The 22,568-nt window shown below is 44.9% G+C and overlaps 1 protein-coding gene across 1 annotated transcript in view; it reads right to left on the bottom strand.

The window, feature by feature from the left end:
- LOC146797419 (netrin-4-like) overlaps positions 1-22,568 on the bottom strand; it is a 311,780-nt gene that overhangs the window by 32,048 nt on the left and 257,164 nt on the right. The window contains exon 7 of the mRNA XM_085624438.1: positions 15,346-15,482. Coding sequence (XP_085480564.1) covers positions 15,346-15,482 — 137 coding nt within the window. The remainder of the gene's footprint in view (positions 1-15,345; positions 15,483-22,568) is intronic.

The raw sequence follows: 22,568 nt of genomic DNA, 5'->3' as shown, positions 1-22,568 counted from the left end.
AGAACTATGTTATCCACAAGGAAGAACTCTCGGACAGAATCTATTCTATACTGACTGTGTGCGTGTACAAGCGTCTAAGTGTCTATATGAGATGCGAGGGGCAGAAAACTTTCCATGGCAACAGGGCTATGAATCACTTGCAGGAGGACGGAAAGGCTGAGTCCTTTGCTTGTGAGCTAAAGGAAATGTTTACCTAAATCACTGGACAGGAATGCATCGGCTGAAGAGTAAAATAGATAATTCGAAGGTGAAATACAACTTCTTGGCAGACAGGCGAAAACTGGCCGAGGCAGTCACCGTTAGCTGCACAGGGAGTAGGACAAAGTTCATGGATACAGATGCGAGCTCAAGCTGAAGCTGTCAAAGACAGAGAGCAGGGAAAGGCTTTGAGGACAGAATCGGGCCTACTTGCCTGAACTGTAAAAATGGAGTAACTTAGCCATATAAAGTCGGTGGCTTTTCATACTTAGGAATCGAATATCCAGCCCATTGATGGCGGATCTGACAGAGAACATGTCAACGGTAGACACACATATGTTTGCGTCTTAGAAACTGGAACTGGAGGGAACATACATGTACTTGTAACATGCATATAGAACCGTTGGGGTCCAAGATAGGGGACATAACTGATCAGGAAAATCCACATTTCCACATTCCCTCCTTGTCCCCTTCTTGCCCTTCACGAGACATCAATCTTCATCATTCCATTGATTTGCTCATGGAGCATCATTTCTTCTTCCTTCTTCTTCTGGTATTTTGAACGAAAACCTTGATGTGGAATACACGATGTGGCACACAGACCACAAATCGCTGGTCCACATTGTAGGCATAAACAACAACTGAAGAGCATAAGAAGGCCAATACCTAGGAAGGATAGAACTCTCCATCCCCAGGCTGATATCACACTCCAAAACCACCCGGACCACGTCCAAGTGCCTGGATTCTCGTGTATCTGGCTTACAATCTTATGAAGGCGTGTTATAGCTTTATATACAGATGGCGAATTTTCTGGTATGAATATGCAGCAGCTGGATCCGATGACCCTGCAAGCTCCGCCCCTATCGGCCAGGATGACGTCAAGGACAAGACGATTCTGGAGAACAACAATTCTCATCACTGATTGTTCCTCTGTCAGATTGCCTAGGGCGGCTATAGTCTCGTTTACTACAGCTTCAAGAGTCTTGGTGAGTCTGCGTATCAGCTTACTATTTGATATTGTACCTATATAGGGAAAGATACCTTTATTGAAATCTACATACTTGTCCCATGCTGTTTCAGTATAATCGACAACTGGGAGATCTCTTTGCTCTCTATTGTGTACTAAATGAACATTTCGATAATAATCAGGGGGAGCTAGGAAAACAGGTGGCAAAAGGAATGCTATGTAACAAGTACCATCCCAATCTAGAGGCAGACGCATATATGCCGTCTGACCACATATAAAGTAAGAATGGCGAGAAGCTCTAAATGAAGATTTACCTTGATCACTATATTTTACTGTAGTAACGCATTGGCTATGGCCCATGTGTATGGAACCAACTTTTCGTACACATAATTCACCCTTAACTGGAAATACTGACATAGTGGGCAGAATTAGTTCAACTTCGGATTTGACATTCAAAATCATAAGATTAGGCGTAAAATTACCTAATTGATACACTTCATTTTCTAAATCAGTTCCTGTTCTACTGGGGTAACCCTCCTTATTAGGGTGACAGACTTTAAATAAAACTAGATTCAGATTTCCCCATATCCAGTGTTGTTGATAAACTGCTGTGTCTGGGTCTATGGAATTTAATAAACTAAACCATGCTCCACAGGAGCCATTGTGTGTGAATGGATGTGGAAAGAAAGGCAGAACTCCTTTGTTATTCTGATAGGGAGGGAGTCGGCCACACACCCAACAATTGGTGGCATTACTAGTCTGATGGGAATGATGTAACATACTAATGAATGTGTTATTACGCAGCGCAAGTCTATAGGACAACTCATGTGGCGGTAGGTCACTAAAAGAGTGTTCATCAGTTATATTGAAAACACGTTTAGAATCAGGATAATACATATGCAACAATATACTTGCAGTAACTATTAAAAAACTCAAGAAAAACAAAATTAATAAAGTCACAATACAGTGGCTACGCAGTGATTTACAATACGCCTGTCGTTTCAACATTTCTCGGGTATTTTCTCTACTCAGGTCCAAGGGATACATGTCGGAGACAATTCAACCGCTTCACCTTGGAGAGGACTTAAACAATCAAATTGCTCGACTGTTTGGGCCTAAGCTTTAATTTATAGCACTGAGAGTCATTCTTTTCAACAAAAGGAAGTTTTGAATCAGTCTGTGAGGGAGTGCAGGGCACAGTGTCTATATCTGAAGGTAGTCCATGGAATTTTTTGACGTGACTTGAATGAATCCACCCTTTACGTCCCTCGATCTTCACGGCTGTTCTTGTGGTCAACAGGACCAACTTCGGTGCTTTCCACCTGGGCTCCAATTGACTTTTCCTGTCGAAATTTCTCACAAAGACAAGATTACCCGGAACAATGTCATGGGGTTTCGCCTCAGTGTTGTCGGGAAAGGCTGCAGCTACCTGTGAACGAGAAGATTGTAGTGCAGACATCAAGGAAGCCAAGTAATCTGTCAGCATGTTACAGTCAATGTCAGTTATTTTGCGTGGTATAGGCGTCCCCCACATATTCGGTGGTCTACCAAAGATCACCTCATACGGGGATAGCCCTGTTCTAGAGTGTGCTACCATTCTCATATAAAAGAGTGCAACTGGTAATGCTACTATCCAGTCGACACCTTTCTCTCTACATATTTTGGACAGTCTGATTTTCAGTGTCTGGTTATGTCTTTCTACGAGACCTGCTGCCTCGGGGTGTCGGACACAGTGGAATTTCCACTGATATCCCAACAAGAGTGAGACATGTTTCATTAATTCGGATGAGAAAGGCTGACCGTTATCTGAATATACAACACGTGGTAAACCGTACCGTGGGAAGAATTCTCGAACTAGCTGCTTGGCAGTAGTCGGGGCAGTGTAATCTGATACGGGATACGCCTCTGTCCAACGGGAGAGAGCGCAGACAACTACGAGAACATATTTGAATCCTCGACAACGTTCCATCTGAATATAATCCATCTGGAGGACTTCAAAAGGATGGTCAGGAGGCTGAAATCCACCCTGCTCTACGGGAACACTCTTTCCTGGATTAAACTGACAACATATCATACAGGTACGAACTTTTTGTTTAGCTGCTGCTCGTAAATGTTTGTTGAACCAAATGTGCTGAATGCTGTCTAGCATAGCCTTCTCTCCTAAATGTGCTGGACTGTGAACTGTAGCTATAATGGCTTGAACCATGGAATCAGGGAGAAACCATACAGATTTCTCCTTTGTCATCCACCCTTGATCTGTCTGGATCCCTCCTAGTTCAGTCCACTTCTTTATTTCTTCTGCTGTGGCATGTGTCTGTATGTCAATTACATCAAGTGCGGGATCCTTAATTGTCATACACTGTGTTGGTGTCTGAACTATTGGCTTTGTCATGTCTAATGTGCGATTCTGAGCAGTCTGTTTAGCTGTTCTGTCAGCTAAATCATTGCCTTGAGAAATGGTATCAGTAACCTTCGTGTGTGCTTTACATTTCATAATCGATATAGCAGTGGGTAGATGTATTGCGTCTAACAAAGCATGAATGAGGGGTCCGTGCTGAATGTGGGCACCATGGGACGTTAAATAACCTCTCTCTCGCCACAGCACGCCGAAGTCGTGTACAACTCCGAATGCATAACGTGAGTCAGTGTATACATTAACTTTCTTATTTGTGGCTTGAATACAGGCTTGCGTTAGAGCAATGAGTTCTGCTGCTTGGGCTGACAAAGTATCTATACAATTTGTTTCAATAACTTCAGTGTCTGTTGTGACTGCATACGCGGCCACTAAATCTCCTGTACTTGCTCTCATGCATGATCCGTCTACATACAACGTCAGGTCTGGATCTAACAATGGAACGTCTGTCAAGTCTTGTCTAGGTTTCGTCTTTATTTCAATGATTTCAACACAATCATGAGCTAGTGGGTCTGTTCCAATTACAGGTAATAGTGTAGCAGGATTCAATGTATTACACCGTCGGATCTCTATGTGTGGTTGAAACAATGTCAGTTCATAACCGGTAAGTCTTGCTATGGTCAAGTGTTGTGTTTGTGTTCGGTTCACAAGAACCTCTACTGCATGTGGTACTTGAACTGTCAATGGGTGTCCTAATACTATGGCATCGCTTTGTCTGATTGCTAAAGCTGTCGCTGCCACTGATTTCAGGCATGCAGGCAAAGCCTGAGCTACGGGATCTAATGTACTGGAAAAATAAGCACATGGCTTGCATGATCCTGCTTGATCCTGAGTGAGTACTGACAAGGCAGTACCTTCGCGTTCTGTAACAAAGAGTGTAAAATGTTTGCTATAACATGGCGTTGCTAAAACAGGTGCTTGACATAAAGCTTCCTTTAGGCTTTCAAAAGCTTGTGTATGTTCCTGAGTCCAAGGGAGAACAGTCGATGTGGCTGCCTCCTGTGTGGTTAACTGAATAAGTGGTTTTGCTAGAAATGCGTACTGAGGGATCCACTGCCTACAATATGAAGTGAGGCCTATGAAAGCTCGCACCTCCTTTTGTGTCTGGGGTATTGACATGTTAGCAATTAACTGAATGCGATCTGGTGTAAGCTGCCTTCCCTCCTTGGACAGCGAGTGACCAAGATAAATAACTCGCTGAACACAGAATTGCAGCTTAGAAGGGGACACCTTGTGCCCCTTGTCGGCTAGGAAATGTAAAACTGTCAGAGAAGCTTTTTCACATTCTGACTCGCTTCTTGCGGTGATCAGCAGATCATCGACATATTGAAGCAGTGCAGTATTGACTGGCATGTGGATACTGTCAAGTTCTCTTTTCAGTGCTTGGCTGTAGATGCTGGGGCTTTCTGTAAATCCTTGGGGAGCGCGTGAGAATTTAAAACTGCGCCCATTTAAACTGAATCCGAACAAGTATTGGCTTTCCGGATCTATTGGGACGCTGAAAAAGGCATTCTTGAGATCGATTACAGTAAAAAATGTTGCTTCGGAATCAATTGCTGTCAACAATGATGATATATCAGGGACCACAGGGAATTGTGGTACAATACACTTGTTTAGTTCACGCAAATCAATAACCAATCGGTATACTGGCGGAGCAGTAGGATCAGTTCGTTTAAGAATCGGAATTATCGGTGAATTACATACATTGGAGTCTGTTTCTACAACTACTCCCTGGGCAATTAGCTCATCAATGATTTTCAACAAAGCCACTACAGCATCATGCGGTAACTTGTATTGTCGCATTCGTGGTAATACCACTCCTGCTTTCAATGTAACTCGATAGGGTGTAATGTTCATGCAGCCAACATCCGTAGGGCCTTGTGCCCATAGATGTACTGGTAAAGTCTGTAGTCGGGGATCCATGTCTCTAGACACATAGTGACCTTTAAAATCACGTAAAAACAACCTTACTCCTTCCGGAGAACAACATATTATGGCTCCTAGTGCTTTCAGAGTCTTAATTCCTAACAGATTTTCTGGGCATGATTTAGTAAGCAATAAATCTGTAGTTCGTGTCAAAGGTCCTAACGTAAGTGGTAGAGGCTGTGATACTTCATTAACAATAGGTTTTCCTGAAAAACCAAGGGAAACATTTTGAGAGCCTGAGAGGGGTGCCCCTGGAACTTCACTACGTTTTATGGTTGTTCGACTTGCCCCTGTATCGAGTAAGAATTTTCTATCTTGACCTAATAATTCACTATGTACATAAGGTCCTTCTTGATCTACAGGAATCTCGATAAGCGGTAAGTCGACTTCCCTCTCTAGGCTGGTTCATGCGTAGCGCTGATACTCAGGGTATTCATACTGTGCAGTCTGATACATTTGTCGTGTTGTGGTTTGTGTGGCAGTAGCAGGCAACGGTGGTGCAGCTGGCACAAACTGTATGGGTTGCTGTGAGGCTGGCATAGACTGTTGCTGAACTGGCATGGACTGTCCATGCTGCATAGCTCCTTGTTCATTCTGATCTTGTCTAACTAATCGTGGTCTCTCTTTTGCAATACCTGTAGCTATATTACGTTTCAGGACTTGACAATCATGTACATAATGGCCTAGTTGTTTACAGTAATTGCAGGTTCCTTTTACAGGAACTGCAGAATCACCAGAATGTGTCACACCCTTTTTGTGACCATCTGCTGGTACTGTCTGAGAAACTAGCATTTTCATTTTTGTATCCTTCATGCGTCTATGCTCGTGTTCTTGTTCATCCCTAATTCTATTGTGATGATACTGTAACATTTGTAGCATTTGCGACGGAGTGTTACTTTGCCAGGTACTCTCGAATTTCAATATTCTATTCTTCACTGGAGGCAATGCATTTTCCACCAATTTTGTCACAAATAAATGTGGATATGAGTCACTACTTGCTTTTATACCACTATTTATACCAAAACATTTTTCAAATCGAGCATAATAATCGCTTGTGTCTTCATCTTGCTTTTGTTTGCAGGCTGTGATTGCACCCCAATCTTCCTTTTTTGTAGTTAATAAACGTGGCAGTACCTGTACTAGTAAACCTGGTAACAGTTTAACTTTATCCCCGAGCCCTGAACCTGCAGCTCGGCTCCTTTCTTCCTCTGCTAATGCTGTCCAGTCTATCTTTTGGTCTCCCACTTCCCACTCTTTTTCTTTCAGTTTTTCATAAATGCCAGCAGGCAAAAGCACCTTTAATATCGTCATAATATCAGGAAAGGTGTACTCTCCCATCAGTAACATGTCTTTAATTTCTCGGTGGAAACCCGCTGGGTCTTTGTCATGACTAGGTACTACTTTCTTCATTTCTAATAATTCCATTTTTGATATGGGTGTGTAAACAAATACACGGTGAAACTCATTGTCTTCGCCATTTATTGGGTGCACTTCTCGTAAAGGATTTTGTCTATCCATATAGTACGGCGTTCTTTCTCTGTGGGGCAGCGAGAGAGAATCCGGACTTACAAAAAGGACGTACTGCTTACGTGACACTAATATCTCTTTAATTAGCTTATTACTAGAACCTCTCCATCTGTTTGTGAGTAGTTCCGTTAATATATCAGGTAAAGGACCAGGGTCAGCATGTTGGCTCTTATATAATATGAGAAGTTGCTGAATCATATAGATTCCAGCTAAGCGTTGGTCATCTGTACTGAGGTTGAGAAACGTGTGTGCTACGGTCTCATCACCGTATTTTTCAGGACTGTCAATCCAGTGAACGGCTGATCTGGCTAATTCTTGCTCATCCATAGAATCGAGGAGGTGGTAACCTCTTCGTTCTCGTAGTATCTTATCTGCGGCTTGAAACGAATGTTCAGGAGACTTCAGATTTATTACAGGCGTCGGATACGTTCTGCTATTATTTGGACATACGGAGTGTATGGGATCAGAAAAACATCTAGTATTTTCACAAGATCTTCCTCTGCCTACATAAGCTATGGTCTCTGACTGTCTTGCGGAATTCCCTGATTCGGACACTTCATCTTGCTCAAACTCGTCTGTTCCCAATCTCTCTTCATGAATACGCTCTATTTCTTTACGTATTTTTCGGCACATGGCTATTATACAATTTTGCTTATCGTGTCTCCCTTCTGATATATTCTGACTCCATCTTGTAAGAATAAGCATTGCATTCGGGTCTACCCCCGGACGATCTTGATTTCTGATTACACAGTTTATGAGGAAACGTAACAGTTCCCCCTGTATCTCTACTTTCTGGAATTCCATAGCTCTGTTAATACATCCTGGATCTCGTCCTGTTTGAACAAAATGATATATGTTATCTAGATGCGTAGTCATCCCTGGTAACCTTGCTAAATATTCTGCGGCTCGCCTGATACGTAATGATGCCAGGACCATTTCGTCCTCTTTACCAACCACTGGGTCATATCTACAATTTACAAGGAGTTCTTTAAGCGTACGTTCACTTACGAATTTAGGTGTACGTGAATGCGCTGACTCTTGAAAGACAAGTTTATTTATTCTAGGTGGTGTAAAAGTACTGCTAGCACCTCCCGTGGCCCTATCTGGGGCGTCGGGTGTGAATGGGTTCGTTGAACGTGACACAGCAACTATGGGTGTCGATACCTCTGTAGAGTCGACTGCGGAGACAGATGCGGAAACAGATGTGCTTGCCGAAGCTTGTATCGGGACTTGCTGTTGCACGGGGACAGATACCTGATCCTGACGTTGGACCCCTCCGCCAGACGGTCTATGTGGTGTGGCGTTAGCATACTCGGGAGCTGCATCGTCTAGATATGAGGAAAGAAAAACATCTTCTGCGGTTCTGGGATGCCCCTTTGGATGTACCTTAATTGGAAATAATGGGGGTGGCAAGTCTTTTGGTATCTCTGGAGCAGCCTTAGGTAGTCCTTCGGCTAGAAGGGGATACATACCATTCATAAGAGCATTTCTTTGTCTATTCACTTGTTCTGATTTCACTCGGATACCTTCCTCAATTAATAGATTTTCTTGAACTTTATTTGAACTTTCTTTACTCCTCTCTTCTTGTCTACGTGCTTTTTCTGTTCGTCTATGAGATTCTTTACGCCATAACTCAACAGCGTCTTTCTGTGACTGTCTGACCTTTCTTTTCCATAACTCTTCCTCCACTTTCATGATGCACTCTGCATCCCAGGTTCCCGCTATGGGCCACCTTTGACTTTCCGGTAATCCTTTGGTATAATCTACCCATAGATCAAGAAACAATATGGCATCTAAGCCATGTTTATGGTACATGAAATGCCCTGGAGTATCCCTAGGAGGAATAGGGACTGCTTCTTCAAGCACCCCTTTTCTGGTAGTAATCTGTCTTAACTTCGAGAAGAGCGGCATATTCACAACTGATCTGATACTTACTCTTGAACTTTGCTTAATACGAGAAACACAATAATGAACAGTGAACAATGAACAGTCATTCATACCACAATATGCAAGACATTTCTGAATACTTTAAACTTTAAACATTAAACATTATAACAATGGTCGACAATGATGACAGTCTGCCTAACTAATCACCACGCTGAATTCTTGACAATAACTGAATACTTCGGAATACTTGATATACTGCTAAACAGTACATATACACTGCTAAACAGTGCAGACCGGATTTGTGTACCCAAATCCGTCTTGACCGGCACAACCTATGTGCGCGTCAACACGCCTCCCCGGCGATGGTACTCACCGAGTAGCTCCTTGAAACGGAAGGCCTCAGAGAATGGACAGGACTCGATAACTGCGGACATCGGACCCTCTGGACGTCGGGATTTCGGAAAACCTGGTGGGCCTCTGTATACCTCGGATCTTGCTCTCTCAGCTAGGCTCTGGTCGGGATACTTCGCACTTCTCACCGCCTCGTCTGGGTTGATCGCAGCCTCAGTCGCCCCCGCTTGACCGGAGGGAGCTTACAGGAAATCCTGCTGGTACGCGTTTATGGTCCGTCCAGCTGTGGCAGGAGACCGGGCCTGCAACGCACCGCCGGCGCGTGAGATGAGAAAGTGTCCCTGTTCGGGCGCCATTATGTGGTAAATAAAAATAAATATTACCGGACTGAATTTCATGCGGAATCTTAAATTGAAGTAAATAGCTCAAAATAACAAGAGGCAGAATCCGTGGTATAAGAGGTTTTCTAATGGGCTTTATTCCATTCAAAATGGCCGATTCGAGTCGCGGTCCTCAGGTTCCGTCACCACGAGGGTTCAGGAAGTGAAGTACAATAATTCATTAACAGACATGTATTTTTATAATAAGTGCATTATAATGAAACGAATGTAGAAGGCGTAACATTTGATAAGAAAAGTGACAAAACAGTGACATAATCGAAACTAGGCGTAATAAGGAATAAAAGAAACATGATTGGTTAGAATTATCAGACATAGGTGGATCTATAAGATAATACTTGGCATAGATGCGCGCGCGGCAGCATGACGTGTAATTGACGTGCAACTAGGGGGTGAAGGGGACTTGACATTTAGCTCTACATGTGGAGACGAGAAGTCTGGGGTCAAGTCAACCTAATCCCAAATCATATCTAACATCCTATGTTTAAAGAACTATGTTATCCACAAGGAAGAACTCTCGGACAGAATCTATTCTATACTGACTGTGTGCGTGTACAAGCGTCTAAGTGTCTATATGAGATGCGAGGGGCAGAAAACTTTCCATGGCAACAGGGCTATGAATCACTTGCAGGAGGACGGAAAGGCTGAGTCCTTTGCTTGTGAGCTAAAGGAAATGTTTACCTAAATCACTGGACAGGAATGCATCGGCTGAAGAGTAAAATAGATAATTCGAAGGTGAAATACAACTTCTTGGCAGACAGGCGAAAACTGGCCGAGGCAGTCACCGTTAGCTGCACAGGGAGTAGGACAAAGTTCATGGATACAGATGCGAGCTCAAGCTGAAGCTGTCAAAGACAGAGAGCAGGGAAAGGCTTTGAGGACAGAATCGGGCCTACTTGCCTGAACTGTAAAAATGGAGTAACTTAGCCATATAAAGTCGGTGGCTTTTCATACTTAGGAATCGAATATCCAGCCCATTGATGGCGGATCTGACAGAGAACATGTCAACGGTAGACACACATATGTTTGCGTCTTAGAAACTGGAACTGGAGGGAACATACATGTACTTGTAACATGCATATAGAACCGTTGGGGTCCAAGATAGGGGACATAACTGATCAGGAAAATCCACATTTCCACATTTCAAAGAAGCTTTTTATTGGTGTTGCACGATGTTGAAGAACAAACATGTTTCTCTCTGTAATAGACTCCAATACTCCACGTACATTGCAAATAAATTAAAAGAATATGGCATTTAAAACAATCTGTTTAAAAAATATTCATGGTCATGAGGGCCAGTCTTTCCGCAGAACAGAGCAGGCTCTGTGAAGTAGGCTCATGGCCCAGGGCCCAGGCCTTAAAACGTCTCAGTGTTTAGTTTGGCACAGCATACAAACTTCCGAACTACTGGCTTTTTGGGGTAAAATATAGCGCAAACTCGACCAGAACGGTATTAGGGCGCTTTACACGATCACTAGTTACCTCACCCATACATTTTTCGTAGGCACAGGGAGATTAAATGATTTGCCAAGAATCACAGGATGTTGAGCCGACGTCGAGACTCGAACCTGGTTCCCCAACTCAAAAGTCGACAGCTCTGGCCGTTACACCACATCCTCTTTGCCACTGCGCTGTCTTTATGAGTAGTGAAGCACATTTTCCAAAAACTCCTTCCAAAATAGAAACTTATCTCGCTCTGAATTGTATTCCAAGATGTTTGTTGCACCCTCTCTGAACCCAACACAAAAAATATTAAATTACAAAGAAAGTTAACACTGAGGGTTTCTTGTGCCCAGTAACACCAGAGCACACACGTTTATAGCAGGCCGTTTTCTTGTGAATTTGACCTCCCCGGTTCTCAGAACTTATCCTGTCATAAAACCCTGGGTGCACAGCTCACGGGGGTCAGATATCATGGCCACCCTAACAATGTCACAGCAGTCCATATCTCCCCTGGAAGACATCTGCAGAAATGCCCTGGGGCGCAGTAAAGGCCGCTCCTTCTCTGTTTAAAGGGGAGTTGTAGCCGGTGCTAAGATACACAGTCGGCGGTATGCAGAGGGTGCTTGTTGCATTTCACATGTGATGGCCCTTGCTTGCTTGTAACAAACCAGCGAGCATCCCACAGCCTGCCAGAGAGCAGGTCCTAAAAACAGGAGAGATCGACTAATCACACAGGCCAATGCTATTTAATTTTCTGGTGTTGTTATGTGAAATGTATTTATTAATGCACAAACACCGCAGCTTCTAGGCGCTGTGAGGAAACCGAGAATGTGTGTACATGAGCAACAGAACCCTGCCCTGAACTCTGGGAGGCAGGCGATGTTTTCAGCACGGTTATTCTGTTTCATCTTCTGATAAAATCAAGGATTGTAAAATGTACAGCAATGGGTCATGCACTGCAATGGCCCCACTGAAGGCGCGGGTCCTTCCCCCAGCATGCATCACGTTTGAAGAATCAACTCAGCAAAGTGTTATGCTTTCAAAAAACAAGCTCTCAAAGCCGAAGTCTCCCATAGGTTGTGTTATTCCAATATCAGATTCCTTTTTGCAGCCTTTATTACTTGTATTAGGGGTTTACCTGCACCTGTGTATTTTTTTGATTATTTTTTTATTAATGGTTATTTGTTCACCGAGGACTGGGGCTAATGAAGAGTTGCCCATAGAGAAGTAAAGATACAACATGGTGCATGGAGCCACTTCACAAATGGGTAGTTGTGGTGCTGCTGTGTACAGGGCCAATCAATTCAATTCAATTGTAACTTTATTCGGTTATTAAAAGAAAACAACCATAAAACTACAAATAAAACCACATGTTTAACAAAATAAATTCATCCAATAAAACACAGTAATCACAATAATATCATCACAAATCAGGATATTATAGATTTCCGAAGTTTAAAAACTTTTTTAAAAAACGCAGAGATAGATACAACAGTTAGAATATTATCTAATCTTAAAACAGCTAAAAAGGCAGGGCGACAACCATTTACTCCCATGATCTTTAATATCGGCACAATCCATCTTCGCCTCGGTAATAAATAAAGTTTGCAGGGCCAATCAAAGAGAGGCACCACTGAGAAAGAGAACACATGTACATGTGGAGCCACATGGGAAAGAGACATGCGCTTGTGGTAATCTGGACCAGCACCATAAACTGGATTTCTGGTGCAGGGATTTTCAGATCTCAGGTGAACATCTTACTTTACCATAATGGTCCTCCGCTCGACAACTTTTAAGGCCTTTGTTGGGGCGTGGTGCACTGTTGTAGCCCCTTGTGGTCATGCTGCAAGGCAGATGCTTGAAGACACCTATATCCTTTAACCTGTTTAAGGTACTCTCACCCACCTGAGTAAAGACAGTGGACTCCATTGTCAGATGTACACTAACAACATCCACTTTGTGGTTTTCCTAAGAGAGAACTCGAAAGAGATCCCCAAAATAACTGAGGTCCTCTTTTGGAACCAGGCGGGAGGCCCACCATTGAACTCCTGGTCAGTGGATGCTCTGGTCTCCGCTCCCCTGGCTTAGGACCACTTGCCACATTTAGAGACGCCCACCAGGAAGTAGGTATCTCTGTGATTTTCTGTGAAACTGCCCTTGGCGGTTCTGATTCTTTGGTGGGCAGGCGCCACATTTGATGCATCCACTGAGCAAAGTTTTTTATTTTTTCTAAAACAATCTCCGAAAGCAGAAGTTTCTCTTCAAAGAACAAAAGGACAATATTCCAGACGTGCCAGGAGTTTTCTCCCTGGCTGTGGGGGCCATTGCGCATTGTCCCTGCCCAGGATCACCGTACCTTCCATTGTGATCCCGGGACAGTAAGAATGAGTGACAGTCACTTTGCCTTAAATAGAGCAGGGTGAGAAACAGTGTGACAAGACAGGCAGGCTGCTGGGCCAAGTGTGTACATGGGCGGAGCCTGCTGAGGAGCCACTGTTGTAAATCCAGGAGGAACCGTAAGTTTGGCGGGGCAAGAGCACTTTCATGCATATAACCCCTTTGTTAGTCAGACTTAAAAAAAACAACATGTTTTCACCCTAAATAGTCCGCCCAATTTGCCACAAATGGTCCATTCCCAAATGTAGCACACTTGCCCGAACTCTTTCACTCATTTGAATATCACAATCTGTGTCACATATTTTCGTTGGGAAAAAGATATTTTCTGCACTGGGCGCCTCTGCAGTTTCATCTGAGCCGTGCACAATTCTACTTCCTGATTGGTGCTAAGACCTTTCTCACCGGTCCACTCAGATTCTTCACTAGTGATCTGAGCCTCCGGAGAGAAGCGCCACAAGACATTGCCCCAGCCAAGAGACCTCCTGCACCATCTCAAGACAATATGTTCAGAGAATGGCGAAGGTGTCTTTGCCGCCCCATCACCTACTCCTGAGACTGGCCTCTTCTACATCACCGGGGTCATTGACTGCTCGGTGGCGTGGGCTTCACACTGAAAGCCATGGGAACTGAACTGATGGTTGCAACATCATTAGTCAACAAGAGGAAGTCCTACCTCTAACTCTCTGCATTGATTAAAATTGCCCACCATGCATGAGGCAAGAAAGGCCTGCATGTTCCTCTTAATTACACTCTATCTATGCTGTCGGCAACTGGACCACCCAGCCGGGAGCACAAAAATGGGCCTGCCAATATCCTTTGCAAACCATGGGGTAAAGCTAGATCTTCCCACAAGTTGACAATGTTGATGTCCAGCATCTGTTTCAATCACCAGTAGCTGAAGCCGCGTCTGGTGGCTCAGTGGACTAATGTGCCCACTGGTGGGGCCTGTGTTTGACCTCATTGTCGCAGGTTCAAATCCTGGCAGGTCCACTCAGCCTTTTAGCGCCAAGATACCCTTCTGGGTGAAGGTGCACTTTACAAATACACGTTATGATCTGTTATCTTAACCAAGGCCAGTCTAAGATTATCCTCCCATCTTGTAAGGGCTCAGTTGGTCCCCACTTTAGAGAATAACCACATTAAAGTGCTAGTCAATATCTTGAGAGTCGTGCCGTTTGATGATAAGGATGATGATGCGTAATATACGGGGAGAGGATGTGGCCTAATGGCTAGGGCGGTCGACCATTTAACTGGGGAACTGGGTTCGAGTCGGGGCAATGACGCTGAACATCCTGTGATTCTGGGCAAATCACTAAACCTCCCCGTGCCTAACAAAAATGAATGCGTCCTTGTGTAACGCAAATGGTGCTATGTAAAGCGCTCTGATACCTTCCGGTCAAGTTCGTGCTATATAAGGCTCCGGAAAAAAAATATATAATGCCACCAGTGATTTAATAGATGATGTAATTTGTGACATGTCATGTAAATTAGCAAAATCATCAGTGCATAATTAGCCAAGTTCAGTAGTTGCCAAGTATTAGTTTATAACCACAAGTCACTGTAAACAAAGTTTTTTTTCATTTATTCATTTTTTGCTCAAAGGTTCTTATTTATTCTTTGTTTGATGATATAATACATTAAGAATTTAGATTCCACTATTGCCGACCCACCATGTCACCAGCCAACGCTGTGCATGTCCTTTATGCATGAGCAAAGGTGATTTGTTGCAGGGGAATCCACCCTTTCATTTTATGACAACACAGAGGAATTAAACACTGATACAGTTATGTAGCACGGTGGGCATAAAGGGAAATGCCATATGATGTCTGGGCACATACCTGGGTGTCTTAGTGCTGAGAACCCCTGCTCGCCATTCCACTGGATCAAGTCGTCCTCGCTTTCATTGGTTGCCATCTCAATGAGGTCAGGAATCTTTCCACCAACCGGAATGTTTAATACATGGCGATTGTCATAGCTGAAGAGGGAGAGATGTGTGATATTGTTAGACCCACTTCTAGGTCCTGGGTACACCGCACCACTGCCCCTCACAGACTGGTGGAGCAACTCTCCCTCTTGGACCAAATGTGGTTGCAAAGTCCCTCCTCCCCCAGGGGTGATGTTGTCATAGCCGGTCTCTACCTGCCGCAGCCCGCAGACCACCCATGCCATTGACTGGATTTGTACTGCAGAGTCTCCAGCTTAACTCCTTACTCAACCCTTACTTTTGAGGTCAGATGTATTCTTCTTTCTACCCTGATACTCCGGCCACAGCTCCTTCTACTTCTCCTTCCTGGCAGCACAAACGCAAATCTCAAGAACTCCCAGGCTAGGTGAGAGGAGCACAGACATTCATCCAGATTTCTTTGCATGTTTATAATTGTAGACCCTCATGACTGTGAAAAGCAAAAAAGCAGGAGGAAAAGAGGAAGCTAGGACTGGAAATGCTATTCCACTGGCATATGGGCAAGTGTGAGCTTTCTGCTCTGATTCAAGGCATTTGTTTCAGAGAAAGCCTGGCACAGCTGCCATGCAGCCCAATGCCATCCAGGACACCTTTATGCAGATCTGGCATTTTAACCAGCAGCACTGGAAACTTGGACCTGTAGGCACATACTTACAATTGCAAAAGCAAATTACAAGTTCCAGAATGAATATGCCTGTTGCTTTAAAAGTCACTTCTGGATGTGAATGCCAAAGATGGTAGAGGGCAACTTCACACATATGAACCCCTAGAATTGAAAAAAAGCCTATGTTTTCGCCCAGGAAAATATTTCTAGAGTGTTCCACTTCAACATTTGTTTTCCAAAATTGTTTAACTTGTTTAACTAAATTTTACTTGCAGGATACAGTGTTTGAACCTATTGTGCATATAAAATCTTTAGGAACTGTTTAACATCGTGGATGAGTTGTTTAGTTGAGGGCACTTTGAGACTCTGCCAGTACTAAACAACCTGGAAGGCTGGCTCTATATTCTGTATTATCTAGACTGTTAGCCAGCTACAGATGCTGTCCAGAGTTGTTGCAAAGATCTAGTCCAGAGTATCCCCCCTTTAATTATAATTGGCTAACCTCAACCCAAGATTTGGAAACTCTTAGTGCAATAAAGAGGGTTTTGTCAGTTGAGCAAAGCCCTCTGCTTGAAAGAGACTATTAGGACAGGTAGATTCCAGAAGGCAGGCCGTCTGCCTGGTGGGATATATCTGAAGACGAAAGTCAGCTCTATTATAAAGATTTCCATCTCACTAACTCTTAACAAGTGAAGCAAACGGCCAGGCGCGGCTGCCACAGGTAACATCAGTGGGACAGTTGGGTGGGGGTGGCTGTGGGCAGGGCCGGACTGGGAACCAAAACTGGCCCTGCCAAACTGCTCGGCCGCCCCCCCGAGGGAGAGGGGTGTGTGCGGTCGAGCGGTTCGCTAAGGCCGCTTTCGTCCGATTTTGTTACAGCGGGCCGATATTGCTGCCCCCCGGTAACAAAAATGGCCCCCCAGGGGGCAAAACACAGGCCCCCACCCTAGCGGCCCACCGGGGAAACGCCCGGTGCCCGCTACGGCCAGTACGGCCCTGGCTGCGGGGGGAAGTGTACAGACAACGGGATGGGGAAAGTTAAATAAAACCACGTACCTTGTGATCAGTGATGCGGTGAGTGCAAGGTAAGTGGTTTTATAATTTTTTTATTTTACTTTCCCTATCCCGTCATCTGTTCGCTCCCCCCACAGCCTGCCCTGCCCCACTGTCCCATCGCTGTTACCTGTGCTGACAACGTCTGCATACGGCACAGAACTATGGTGACTGTTCTTGCATGGCGCCTTGAACTTCACTTGTATCCATGTCATTTTGTAAAGCTATCTGCAGCTCCCCAGAGCCAGGTTTGCACTGTATAAATCCCCACAATAAATTACTCTAGCCTAAACTAATATGATATAATATAATATGATATAATATAATATAATATAATATAATTGATTCGTATGATGGTCGAACTCTGAGAGCCTACAAATTAGACAGGTTGCTGCACTTTGTAACATTTGAAGACTTAAGAAGGAAACCAGCTGGTGGTGACTCATAGCAGCCATTCCATTAGGGGTGATGCACAGTAGAGAAGCAGTCTCAATCAATCCGCCCCTAAGTGATGTTAAGGCCTTCCGATGCAGGCTGGCATGATGTGAATTGGACAAACTCCCCATCACTGGCTCAAGGAGCGAGCTAGGCTAGTGACACATTCAGGGCTGTGGACATGATGAAGACTATCTGGCTCGGGTTCTAGAAGAAGTTGAATTGTAGCCTTGGCTTCCCAACTTGAACAACTTGTTGGGTCTTGGCCAAATCACTTTATCCCCTCGTGGCCCTGCTCCTTTATCCGCCAAATTTTGGAATACCTAAAAACCAGGTAAGCATGTTGCTTGGCAGCCTGTTCGGCATTCCTTTTTGTTTCACAGCAGCAAACCCATAAAGGTACAGGGTTTCCCAAAAGCCATTGTCATTGATGATGGACTTCATACCCTGAAGCGGAAGAAGATGTCGCTCTCTACCAGACATTTTCTCAGTCAACTTTCTCCTCCAAAACAAAAGCCCTAGGTTCTGGATCCCTTGTTCATCTTTCAGATCATTAACCCAGTCGGTTGATGTTTGTTATTACCAAATTAACTGTCAAGGGAAACTGGAGGCTATGGCAACCAGAGCATAGCTAGAAATTGGGGACTCATGGCCAACTTGATTCGCATTCCAAGATGGCGGGCCTAACTTATGGAGTCCCTGCCTATTACCACAAAAGTACCCAATCCAGCAGCGCACACATCACTGCAGATCAGGACATCACTTCCTTCTCTGGATCATTCAAGGCAGATACATTATAACCTGTAAACATGCAAACACTCATTGCCTGGCAACTTTCATCTTGTTAGGTTTTCAGACTCTTGTCTTAGTTTGCACCTGGCCTTCCCCCGTGCTGCGCTTTTGGTCTTTTCTCGGGTCCCCATTCGCTATCCCTACACTGTGTTCAGCTGTGGTTGGATCTCCATTTTCCCTCATTTAGTGTAGCGTGGGGTTTGTAGCTGCACGTCTTTACTAATAATAGTGGTCGTGACATTACCTCAAAATATACCTGTTTTTCATACCTCTCTTCTTAAACCAGTTACTGCTGATGTAATTATTTCTCATCCTCTTGTGATTTACAACAGACCAGAATACTTGTCAATAAGGTACTCCATCTGTGTCTACCGTAATGATATCTTGAATACTTGCTAGACTGACAGAGCAACAAGCTTGAAGATCATTCTCGAGTGTAGGCTGCCAATGTGCACATTATCCAAACAGAGAGATCTCACTGTAGCCCTCCATTATTGTCTCTCACGGCCTAACACAGGAAAAATCTTCTTCCTTTTTTTCAAAGAGCTCTCACCCACTAGGTTTTCCAGTGGCATGCTTCATCATCGAGTCCCCACTCAGATAAGTTTATGTCCCAACCAGCAGCATTTCAATCTCACATTTTTCTGATTGGTTGTCTTGTATCCTTCCCTTGCTGACACTGCTTGAATTAAGGAAACAACACCACATTGTTCTTTCATTTTCAGCACACTATATGGAGTGCATGTGTTTTCTTGCTCTCTCTCCCTTGCGTAGGTTTTTCCGCTCACATTCTCCCACACCCTTCAAAGTTTTTACTTTACTCCCCCCATGCCACCGAGCTTATTTTATTTTTATATCTTTAGTTTGAAAAAATAGCTCTGTTGTGCACCAACTCACTCTTGTTGCTTGGCAGCTTTTACGTCCCACCATCCCTCACCTGCTCTATTGTTTCCCCCCCGGCGTCTGGCCAATTTTTGGAAAATTCTTTTTCGGGGGGATGATTCGGCATCTGCAATTTGGAACTGTGCCGCCCTTTTCTCAAAATGTGTTTTTACAGAACATAGAATTCCTTTCTTTTAATATACTGTGTAGAGTCTGCCATATGTTGGTAAATTTAAAAAAATAACAAAATTACAGTTGTCATGATGCATGCACACACATGCGTCACACAACTCACATGCATATGCATTATGATGCACATGTCAGAAAGCATGCTTCATGACGGGTGTGCGTACATGCATCATGAAACATGGCAGTCATTTTGTAAAATGAGTCCTCCAAGTGGAAACCCATTCAAAGATTGCCAGACATGTGTCAACATGCCAGTGTCTTGGCACAAGCTTCTTAAAGCTTGCCAGTGGAACCAAGCACTGGCAAAACCAATAGCTCAACAATTTACGGCAGAGACCTATCGGCTTTGACCATATGCCAAGGTTTCAGATTGCTTATGTTTGACATTTTCATACTTTCAGTTTACTTATGAATTACATTTCAACGACCATGAGTGACACTTTCTTGCGAGCAAAATCAAGCAATGAAGACAAGGGAAACATTTAAATATCAAAAATTACACTAATTTGAGCAACAAAAAAATTCTGGGATCATCTTAAACTGCTGCAAAAAAACTGAAATGGAAGGGCACTAAATTCACAGGAGGTCCTCGCTGTGATAACTGGATTCCAAATCCCCAGTTTATTTAAGTAAAAGAACTTGTGAAGAGTTGCACCACAACTGCAGACTGTGAACCCCAACTGTCCTCATCAGCTGTGTGTCAAAGAAACAGTGCTGTGGCTTTGCTAGGAGAGGACAGTGGCGGCAGGCATGGCTTGTTTGGCGGGGGCGGTGGATGTTGTCAGATGTGTCGTGGTGGGTCACGGAGGGTGTCGCGCGGGGGGAGCGGAGTTTAGAAATATATATTTTTTTTAAACTTACCTCGAGGCCGGATCCTGCGTCTTCTGTGCTCCTGCTATCCTGAGTCCGCTTTCAGGGACAGGAAGCAGGCAACCAGGCTCCCACCCCTAAGGCAATCACAACGCTCCAATGGAGTGTTGTGATTGGTCTGAGCGCCGTGACACGGAGCTCAGCCAGTGGCTGTAGAGGTGGGCATGTTCTCCTTGCAGGCTGTAATGCAGCCTGCATTGAGAATAGGGAAGTGTGCATGACTGCTTTGGGCAGCCTGTGAGGGCCGACCAAACAGTCCTTGCGCACTTGGGTGGGCAAACCACTCCGCCCCTGCCCTGCTCCATGAGCCGAGCAGCCCTACCTACCCTCCCGCCTGCAAAGGAAACACAACATAACTGTAAGTCATTATCATGTTATGTTTCCTCTTCTCGCACTGCTTGTAAGCAGTGGGGCGATGCACCCCCGTCATAGCGGAGGAGCCGCCACTAGGAGAGGAGAGCAAATTCCTGTAACATCCGGCATTTGTGCCAGGACGAACAGCCGCAGCCGCAGCCACTGCAGGTAAGAGCGGTGGGGCCAGGTGAGGGGGGATTTGGAGAGACGACCACGAAGGAAAATTAATTATTTATTTAATTTTCCCTCGTGGTCGTCTTTTGAAATCCCCCCCTTACCTGACCCCACCGCTCTTACCTGCAGCAGCGTGGCTGAGGACGAGTAAAATGTTGTTGATGTTAGTGTCAACTAATTAATCTGGCCGGTGTAATCTGGGGAGAGGCTGGGAACCAGGTGTAGTAAGTGGAGAGAGCCATGTGATTGCTCGCCCATGTGCTGGTAAACATCCTCCTCTAGTCTGACTGCTGGACTGGTGTCTGATCTAATCAGTAAGTCCGTGTACACCCTGTTTGCCTGAGCCTCTGAAACCACCCTTGACCTCAAAATCAGTGCACGTCACAGTCACCAGTCGCTCAGTCGTCATATGTCCTGCTCAGCTTAAGTGGCGTTACCATCCAGATGCAGTGTTGCACAGAGGCCACGGGGAAGGGGAGGGAGGCGTGCAAGTGTTTAGTGAAAGGTATATTGCAGGCTATAGTGCAGTTCTGTTGGGGGGCCAATAGGGGCACACAAAAGTGCTCTTGTTGGCTGACTGTTCCTTTTCAGCCAATGTCACAGTGAGCAGGTTCTGTCTCAGAACCTCCACCACTGCGTGGGAGCTGCAGGGCATTGCAGGGACGTGGATGTAGGCAGCGGTGGCGGCTTCCTGATCGCGCCCTGCCATTGGAATTTGTGTAGTAACACGGCGAAAACACACTTTAATAGCAGGTAGTGTGACTGAATCAGTGAGTAGTCTGCAGTGCAAGGGTTCAAGGAGGCAGCCAGGCTCCTCAGGTCGCGAGCCACCGACCCCTGTGGATGGCAATCATTTCGGTTTGCTGCCCGCCTCCTTAGTCCAGGCTGCTCATTCTTAAGTCCAATCATTGACCACTCTAAGAGAGTCTGTCCTGGCGTCCCCTGCACAACCGGGTCAGTCACTGACTCCGTGGTGTCCACTCTCCCAGGCTTGGCACGGCAATAATTAATTTGCAGTAGGTGACGGCCATAATTACAGGCACAGCGCGGGCGGGACTGTGCGAGCAGCAGGCAGCACTCAGAACGGCAACAGAGTCCCGCAAACCAGTATCCAGCTGCCTTCTTCATGAACTTCCTGCTATGGCAGCAGGACCGGAGGTGACGTCCTCCCCGCAGCGCCGCGGCCAGACTTTGCATTACATCCTGCCTCAGAGAGCCCCGAGGGCACCACAGGCATCAAAATAAGATACATTGTAGCACAACAGTCAGCCTACTAGCAGCCCATAGCTCAACTGCGATCACCACAAGCCTACGGGAGCAGCACGCGCAGGCTACGGGCAGCGCGTTCCCAGCTGCCACACACTCCATAACAGTTTTAGGCAGGCTTCAGCTGAGACACTATGCTGAATGCATCATATGCGTGACAATTCATTTCAGAGCGATGCTGCGGAGCACCACACCGAAATGCGTTAGTGTAACGCCTGATACGTGGTACTTGGCAGGACGGTTTGACAGCACTTATAGATATAATCTATGAAAAGAAACACCTGGCAAGGAAGACTACTGCTTCGAGCTGGAGTTACGATTTACATTTTTTAATTCAAGATTAAGTGAGTTAGAGAAAAGATGCCCCTTGGAGTTAACTTGGTGACAAAAAAAGGTCCCTAATTTGTGGATATTTCTGCTGTATTCTAACGAAACCCTTTTGTTAAAAAATACAACATATTATATCACACACATTTTAA

Source organism: Triturus cristatus, chromosome 9, assembly GCF_964204655.1.
Source record: "Triturus cristatus chromosome 9, aTriCri1.1, whole genome shotgun sequence".
Taxonomy (NCBI): domain Eukaryota; kingdom Metazoa; phylum Chordata; class Amphibia; order Caudata; family Salamandridae; genus Triturus; species Triturus cristatus.
The sequence above is the reverse complement of the archived record's forward strand: the minus strand, read 5'-3'. Positions and strand labels throughout refer to the sequence as shown.